We start from the raw sequence: 9,552 nt of genomic DNA, 5'->3' as shown, positions 1-9,552 counted from the left end.
AGATCTTCCTCCTCCCACCACCACCACCTCCACCCAAAAAAAACAAACAACTCACATCACCTCCAGCCTCTGAGCAACCCATTTTACCCATTTTACACAAAACATCCAACTACATCACTTGTCATCGCGCTGTGGCGTCTATATATCTCTCTCTCTCTCTCTCTCTCTCTCTCTCTCTCTCTCTCTCTCTCTCTCTCTCTCTCTCTCTCTCTCTCTCTCTCTCTCTCTCTCTCTCTCTCTCTCTCTTTCTCTCTCGCCCTTTCTTGTTCAGTCTATCAGCTTCAGTTTGGCTCTGACTTCTTTATTCTTTTTTTTTTCTCTCCTCACTCAGTCTCCATTTTTCTCTTCCACTTTGACTTTATCACTATTTGTCTCACTTTTTTGTATCTCTCTCTCTCTCTCTCTCTCTCTCTCTCTCTCTCTCTCTCTCTCTCTCTCTCTCTCTCGCCCTTTCTTGTTCAGTCTATCAACTTCAGTTTGGCTTCTTTATTCTTTTTTTTTCCACTCCTCACTCAGTCTCCATTTCTCTCTTCCACTTTGACTTTTCCACATGTCTCACTTTTTTATCTCCTTCTCTCTCTCTCTCTCTCTCTATCTATCTGTCTCTCTCTCTCTCGTTCTTTCTCTCTCGTTCTTTCTCTCTCGCCCGCCCTTTCTTGTTCAGTCTATCAGCTTCAGTTTGGCTCTGACTTCTTTATTCTTTTTTTTTCTCCTCACTCAGTCTCCATTTCTCTCTTCCACTTTGACTTTTTCACTATTTGTCTCACTTTTTTGTATCTCTCTCTCTCTCTCTCTCTCTCTCTCTCTCTCTCTCTATCTCTCTCTCTCTCTCACTCTATCGCCCTTTATGTTCAGTCTATCAGCTTCAGTTTGGCTTCTTTATTCTTTTCCTCACTCAGTCTCCATTTCTCTCTTCCACTTTGACTTCATCACCATTTGTCTCACTTTTTTTGATCTCCTTCTCTCCTCTCCATTACAATTCTTTTCTTTCTAATTCAATGCACTTTGTCTCAATGGTATTTTTTTATTATTAACAAAACATCTAATGAGACTAAATATGAGCTTTCTCGTCTCGATTTCGGTTTTCTATTCAGTGTTCTTTACTCGGGTGTAAACTTGAGAACAATAAAAAGATATTTAAAGATGATTAGTTTTTACATTAAATTAAATCCCTCTCTCTCTCTCTCTTTCTTTCTAAAACCTCTATTGTATAAGTGTGTGCTTATTTGAGTTTATATGTGAACCTTGAAGCACTGATTCATTACAGCTACATTCAACACTTATTGTTTCTCTCTTTCATTCTTACTTTCAGCTCTTTACTTTTCTATGAATTCATTTCAAAGCAGAAATAAATGCAGAAAAAAATAGTAAGAAATCACTTAAATCAATATGGTGAAGAAGTTCTATCATCTATAATTTGTTTCCATTGTTAAAAATGCCCTTTATAACATACTCATACTCACATATACAGTACTTTTTTATATATATTTTTTATATGCAACTCTCTTTCTAGTTGTGTCTAGGTTCAGCTGTCCTACTTTTAAACCACAACTTAATTGACTCCAGTTTTAAAATCAAACCCTAGTCTTTCAGGTTTTTGAAGTCCATCTGAAAAAATAGACTGATCAGACGTGTATTGTTTTTTCTCGTTGCTCTTTGATGTCCGAATAATCGGGTGAAGCTATGAGGCGTTAAGGACCTTCAAGTCGGATATAAGGAGTGATGAAGATGAGCGAGAGAGATATCAAGCAGGGGTTTTTGAAGCTCAGTTTCTCATTAATTCTTGTTCTGTATCTCAGTCGGTCTTGTCTTTTTAAGCTTTATCTTTTGGCCCTTTGTGGATCTGCCTGAGCACAGTGTAACGGGGGATATGGACATATGGGGAAAGGAAAAGGGGATGAGATGTAACAAAGCTCCTCAGCTGAGTTCAGCTAGGAGACGTGATTACTGTACATGGTTTATATCCTAGAATACTGATCTCTGTATTGTTGTTGTTATATCTACAGTATATGCACACTGTCCAGTATGTTTGTGTTTGCATGTATCTCTGCTCATTATACTCAAGATAGAAAGCATAGAATATAACTATTAGATTTGGATTGCATTTAGTGTACAGGGCAATCTATTTACATAAGTATTTGTTGATTTTTTTGGCGGGGAAAATCTGAATCTGGATTTATTGGAGCTCCACTCAAAGTTTCTTAGCTGTCGGTCAGATGCAAAGTGCTGCCATCATATTATGTTTTGTCAAGAAGTCAAGTGACAGGAGCCATGAACTTTTCTAGAGGCTGCAGCTTTGTAAGTTGGTAAAGAACGTTGCATTGGTGGAGCATTACTTGAGGTCTCTGCTCCACCAAGTGCTTCCTGGTTCATTCATATTGTCTGACTTCATATGTCTCTCTCTACCTCTCTCACTTGTTCTCTCCAAGCATCTGCACTTTTTTTTTTCACTTTGAGTCTGAAAGACAAACTGAAATCCCCTCAGAGATCCAGAAACACACACACACACACACACACACACACACACACACACACACACACACACACACACACACACACACACACACACACACACACACACACATGCGCTCACACACATACACAGTAAAAGTGCTGAAGTGTGTTTGGGGTTGAATTGCTATTAATGTGTTTTTTTTCCCCCACCAGTCAATACTCTTTTGTACTGACTGTCATTCACAATGACAGCTGTCCCCTGGAGTTATGTGTGTGTGTGTGTGTGTGTGTGTGTGTGTGTGTGTGTGTGTGTGTGTGTGTGTGTGTGTGTGTGTGTGTGTGTGTGTGTGTGTGTGTGTGTGTGTGTGTGTGTGTGTGTGTGTGTGTGTGTGTGTGTGTGTGTGTGTGTGTGTGTGTGTGAGGGAAATGTATGTTTCTGTGAAGGGGGCCAAGGCCAATTATCCCCAGCTCCCATTTGGCAGCTTTCATGAAAGATAATTACTTATGACCAAAAGATGGGTCTCTCTCTCTCAGTGTGTGTAGTGTGGAAACTGGCCAGAGGCAACATGACGACATACAGTGCATTGACATTTCTTTTAGCAGAAGAACTATTGTTGTGCTTCTGCCAGTTTTGTGGCCACGGGTCAATTTAGCTCAATTTGTTCCAGTCTCAGAGTGGAGATCATGCGGTGAAGCACAGACCTGTCGAAAAAAGCCAACAACACTCTAAAATCTAAAATTGATTTGTGTGATGTTTTAACAGACAATTTAATAACAGATGGTCAATTAGTTGGATTTGCTCCAGTGTGACGAGAGGACAGAGGACAGGGGAGGTGGTTTTGGGGTCAGGCTGTTGTTTATCCTAATAAAAACATTAAAAAAACACATATTTCAAACTGAAAATTGACTCAAAAGTACACAGAGAGGCTTAAATATTGAGTTTAACGAGGAAGATAGATGAGGTTTCAGTTTAATGTTGAGTGTTTTACTTCAGAACTGCAGAATAAAAAGAAATATATCAATATAAGCTAACTTTATCTACAGTATTACTCCTATTTTATATAAACAATGGGTAAAAAATGTGCTGATAAAAAGGCAACACAGATATGAAATGATCTTGAGTAAAACATAAATAAATAAAACTGCACTAAACAACATTTTTCATATAAACAAAGGATAAAATGAGCAACATCAAATCAGTCACTTGAGCGATAAACCCACGGAGAATTATCATGACTCTGCAGTTTTCTTATTTACAGCATATTTCAGTTTTTTTTTTACTTCACTCTTATCTCAGTTGAACATTTAGCAGCTGAAGAATCAAATAGTTTCCTCAGGAATTGGTTAAATGAATTCAAGTTAAATAAATTTCCCTTGAATCCTAATTAAGTTGCATTGTTTTCAAATAAATATATACTAAGTTATGATAACCTAATATACTGTATGCTATGCTAAGCTAACTTGAACCCAAGCTAACTACATTACATCCAAAACCTGAAAATGTGTTGAACTGTTTGCTTCCTGTCCGCCTGCAGATTACCTACAAGGCCCTGAGCTCGTTAGACCCCAGCGCTGATTTGACGACCCAGAGAGGAAGGGTGTTCAAGCTGCGGAATGAGACCCATCACCTGTTCGTAGGCCTCTACCCGGGGACCACCTACTTCTTCACCCTCAAAGCCTCCACGAACAAGGGCTTCGGTCCGCCCGTCACCACCCGCATCACCACCAAGATAGCAGGTAAAGGTCTACAGTCATTACATTAACCCTCCTGTTGTCCTCCAGTCAAGGGAGGAAGGGAGGAAGGGAGGAAGAAGGAAGGAAGGGAGGGAGGGAGGCAGGAAGGAAGGGAAAGGAGGAGGAAGAATGAAGGAAATTAGGAAGGAAGGAGGGAAGGAAAGGATGGAGGAAGGAAGGGTGGAAAGGAAGGGAGGAAAGGAGGGAGGAAGAGGGAAGGGAGGGAGGGATGAAGGAAGGATGGAAGGGAAGAAGAAGGAAGGAAAGGAGGGAGGAAGGGAGCAAGAGGGAAGGAAATGAAGGAAGGGATGAAGAAGGAAGGGAGGGAGGAAGGAAAGAATGAAGGAAGGAAATGAGAGATGAAGGGAGGAAAGGAAGGAAGGGAGGAGGGAGGGAGGAAAGAAGGAAGGAGGGAGGGTGGGAGAAAAGAGGAAGGGAGGAAGGAAGGAAGAAGGACAGAGGAAAGACGGAAGGTAATGGGAAGGAAGGAAGGACATAAGGAAGGGAGGAAAGAGAGAGGAAGGAACGAAAGAGAAGGAGGGAGGGAAGAAGGACAGACGGAAGGAAGGAAGGGAGGAAAGAAGGAACAGTCAAAACAGACGGGGTTAAACATGTGCTTGTTTGTGTGAGCTTGTCCTTTAATTTTCTGGTGACATTTATTTGATCTTCGTGGCTCACTCATGTTTATTTTGAACAATAACAGCAGGTAAAAGAGGAAGAGGAGGAAGTCACCAGAGGCTTGTTTGTCATTCAGCTTCTCCGTGAATGTGCCAGTCAAAGTGTTTGTTTGTTTGCGTCTTTGTTTGTGTGTCGGAGTGACCGTTTTTCATATCTGTCTGACTTTTTCCTCTTTTCTATTTTTATAAACCTGTGTTCATGTCACCTGCCTCGCTCCATAGAAAATGTCAGTGGCACCACACAAAAAAATAAAAAGGGAAAACAATCAGAACTGTAAAAATGGCCTCTCTGATGTTAATGCATTTCTTTATTCTGGAAGAAGAGGACATTTCTATTCTTTCTCTAACTGTTTGGTGCATGGGTTTTTTCTTTGTGTGTGACTCATTCAAAAATAAAAATAAAATCCTTTCTCCTTTTTTTTTTTTTTTGTTTTTCTTTTTGTGTGTCTCTGGTTGCCCTTTATCTCTCTGACTCACCCTGTCTGTCTCTCTCCTCAGCTTTACACAATTCTCCCTCTGTCTCTCCATCGCTTTATTATCCCCTTCCTTTATCTTCTCCTTCTATCCTTACCTTTTCTTTCTCTCTTTTTTATTATTATATCACTCTAATAATTACCTCCCAAATGGCTCGTCTGATTGTCTTTCTGTCCTTCACAAGATGTTTTATTTTTTATTTATTTTTACTGCCTCTTCATCGAGGTAGTCGTAACCTTTAGCTGTGTATCTGTGGAGACACTGACTGTAGCTCTGAGGCAAAAGCTGCCTGCTATAAAGTTCTCACAATATCAACTTTATACTGAGCTAAAGAGGAGGATTTTTTTTGGGGGAAAAAAACAACAACAAAAAAGATAATGCAGAATAGATTCATGATAAATGCACCATATGTTACATGCAGGATAAATGAAGTACAACAATGCTTTTTACTGTTTATATCATACATATATCTAACAGCAGCAGGTGAATTCAGATTTTTAGTGAGGAGCAGACTTACTATCATTTAAAGCAGCAAAGGCCAATGAAACACAGAGTGCACAGCCGCTAAAGTTTATTTAACCCTCCTGTCGCCCTCCCGGGTCAAATTGACCCCGTCTCTTTTCACTGTTCCTTCCTTCCCTCTTTCTTAAATGTTTCCTTCGTTCTTCCCTTCCTTCCCTCTTTCTTTGCTCCCTCCTCCTTCCATATTTCTTTCCTCACTTCCTTCCATCCTTCCTTCCTTCCTTCATTCCTCATTTCTTTCTTTCCTTCCTTCCTTCCTTCCTTATTCCCTCCCTCCCTCCTTACTCCATACCTTCCTTCTTCCATCCCCCCCTCCTTTCATTCCTTCCTTTCCTTCATTCCTTCCTTCATTCCTTCTTTCCTTCCTTCCTCCCTCCCTCCTTACTCCTTTCCTTCCTTCCCCCCTTCCTTCCTTTCTTCTCTCCTTACTTCCTTCCTCTTTTCCTTCCTTCCTTCCTTCCTCCCTCCTTACTCCTTTCCTTTCCTTCATTCCTTCCTTCCACCCTCTTTTCCTCCTTTCCCCCCTCCCTCCTTATTCATTTCCTTTCCTTTCCTTCCTTCCTTCCTTCATTCCTTCCTTACTTCCTTCCTTCCTTCCTTCCTTCCTTCCTTCCTCCTTTCATCCCTCCCTCCCTCCTTACTCCTTTCCTTCCTTCCTTCTTTCCTCCTCCCTTCCTCCTGTCCTTCCTTGATCTGAGGACAACAGGAGGGTTAAGAGGTGACAAACTTTTCCTGCCAGAGCAACATTCATCTGCTCAGCTCAACCTCACATACACAGTCGCCCATAAAGTTGGAATAATTTAGTTTTCAGACACATTCCTCTTTTTTATTTTCTATTAATACACATCAGTAATCACCTTTGACCAGGTGCAATGAGATTGATCAATACAATTTTGAGAATATTTACACTTTATCTATTAAGAATAAATCACATTGTCACAATCATTTCATGAGAAGAAGTAAAAAAATATATATTTTATTCCAACTTTATGGGCGACCGTGTATAATAACTGATTCCTTTGTGTAGTATTAAGAGATTTATTCCAGTATGTAGCGTTTTAGAGTTAATTCTCCAGTCACTTTTTTATAATTTAATGTCTTTAAACTTAATTTCAGCTGATAAAAAATATTATTTTTTCAGGTTTTCAACATGTATTGACCTGAAAAAGAAACAAACATTGCTCTTGGGGTGACAGTTCCCTTCTAAATCTCTGTATCGATGCACAAAGAGAACATAAAGTTACCAAGAGATTGATCCTATACTTTAAACTTTTGTGTTAAAGTGCAAGCTTATTTATTATTTCCCCTTTTTTCAGCATTAAAAGTCATAAATCTAAGCACCTAGATCATTTAAAGAGATGTAATGTAGAGTTTGAAAGTTACTTCCTTAAGTCATTTTTTTTTATTTCAGTTTTGGGATTTGGAAATTAAATGATAACTTCTGGTAATATAGATACTTTGCACATGAGGTTTTCAGGTTGGCAACATTTATTGACCAAAAAAAGAGACAATATTGCTCTTGGGGTGGCAATTTCCTTCTAAATCTCTGTATTGATGCACAAAGAGAACACAAAGTTACCAGGATTGCACCATACATTACTTTAAACCTATGTTTTTAAATATAACATTACTATATTAAGTACAAGCCTGTTTAAACAATATATTATTATTATTATTATTATTATTATTATTATGCTCTTTGCAGTATCAAAAGCTATAAATCTATGACCCTAGATAATTTAAAGAGAGCTTACCACTTGTATGTATATTAATCTTATTACATAATTGATCAGTGTTACTTGACTTAATCCACATGTGATATGAAGCAGAGAGAATGGCCTTAAATCTCCTCTGTGGCCTTTGTGTACTCACGGCTGCGGCTCTGCTAAGCATGCACGCTCTTTTTCTGTCACTACCTTGTTTTAATATTCATGCAGTCACACACATTCAGTCCTGGAAACTGTTCAGTGCCAAAGCAAATGACCACTTCTGCTTTGTTGCAGGATACTGTGTTTATTTTAGTGGTAAATGTGGCATAAAATCACTTTATTTGAATAACAACAAAGCATATTTGAGATTTAAATGCTTAGAATATCAGATTTAAACCCACTGAGCAATGTTTGTTTTACATCTAATAAGGGTTTCAAACATTTAGATTATGAGTTAAACCCAAATATAGGAAGTATTCATCCCTCCACCCCTGATTGAGCCACAGAAGACTACAGCGTGTTTTCAGTGTCGTCCAATCTGTCAACACCTTCTGTGTGTTTTAACATGACCTTTCCATTCCTCCACTCCTCCATCATCCTTTCAAAATCTTAACAACATGTTGCTAAGAGGAAAAATAATAAATAAATAAATAAATCCACACATAACAGAGATGTCTTCTTCTAAATATCACGCCATCCCCAATCTGCATTATCTCATTCATGGGAGCAAAGGACGGAGAGATATAAATTAAATGATGCAGACACGTAGAGATGGATGGACACAGGAGGAAGGGTGAGACTCAGTGTTAATAACCTAAATGTGGCACCAATGAGATGGAGGAGGAAGGTGTTGATGCCTTACTCAGACAGGCATTGATGCTTGCACCTCCATTATGAGGTCATGACAGACGTGGAATTAAAAACTTGAATGAAAATGTGTGTGAAGCCTTTCGGAGTGACCCGTACATCCATCTTCTTCTTTTTGTTGTTGTTAATAACAGCTGTTAAGATTACTGTTGTCAAGATGTGAAGCGATGATGATAGAGTAAAACTAATTAGAAGATCTCAGCCCAGACACTGTTGTTTTTAGATTATATGTGTCTGCAAATCTTTAAAATATATATTTACTTCTGCTGATTTATATCTTACAGTATACTGACTATAGGGCTTATATGGATATGGTGATATTTTATAGATATTGTCTTAGATTTTGAATATCATAACATGGTGATATGGAATAAGTGTCTTTTCTTGCTTTTTAACCTTCCTGTTGTCCTCGAGTCAAGGTAGGAAGGGAGGAAGAAGGAAGGAAAGGAGGGAGTAAGGAGGAAGGAAGGAAAGGAGGGAGGAATGAAAGAGGGAAGGAAGGGAGGAAAGGAAGTAGGGAAGGACAGAGGAAAGGAGGAAGGTAGGGGGAGGAAAGAAAGAGAGAAGGAGGAATGAAAGGAAGGAAGGAAGGAAAGAAAGAGGGAAGGAAAGAAGGAGGGAGGGAGGAAGGATGGAAGAAAGGGGGATGGAGGAAAGAAAGAAGGAAGGGAGGAAAAAGAGAGGAAGGAAAGACAGAGAGAAGGAGGGAGGAAGGACTAGACGGAAGGAAGGAAGGAACATAAAACAGACCGAGGACGACACAAAGGTTAAAGGCTGCATTACAGTAAAAATGTGATTTTCTCATCTTAACAAACTGTTCTATTATCTGCCTTTATTCACTTTACTGATGATTATTCATCAAAAATATCATTGAGTAGATATTCTGTGAAGGCATTGATAGTCATCCCTACAATATTGTCCAAATATCAATATTGAGGTATTAAGTCCAAAATATCATGATATTTGATTCTGCCCATATCGCCCAGCCTTACTAATGACTTATTATTGTATTTTAAATAGTGAAATATGGTCTGACAGCCTTAACATGTGCACACATTTCCACAGTAAACCAACCTGAATGTGTGCACATCTTTTATTATGTCATGAAATGTACA

At 39.1% G+C, this 9,552-nt stretch overlaps 1 protein-coding gene across 1 annotated transcript in view; it reads left to right on the top strand.

Moving 5' to 3' along the window:
• Positions 1-9,552, top strand: part of ptprt (protein tyrosine phosphatase receptor type T) — a 422,469-nt gene that overhangs the window by 233,244 nt on the left and 179,673 nt on the right. The window contains 1 exon segment of the mRNA XM_062414593.1: positions 3,990-4,191. Within this exon segment, the coding sequence (XP_062270577.1) occupies positions 3,990-4,191 (202 nt within the window).

Source organism: Scomber scombrus, chromosome 3 (assembly GCF_963691925.1).
Source record: "Scomber scombrus chromosome 3, fScoSco1.1, whole genome shotgun sequence".
NCBI classification, from domain to species: Eukaryota; Metazoa; Chordata; class Actinopteri; order Scombriformes; family Scombridae; genus Scomber; species Scomber scombrus.
Note: the sequence above shows the minus strand (reverse complement) of the source record. Positions and strands in the feature narration are given on the sequence as shown.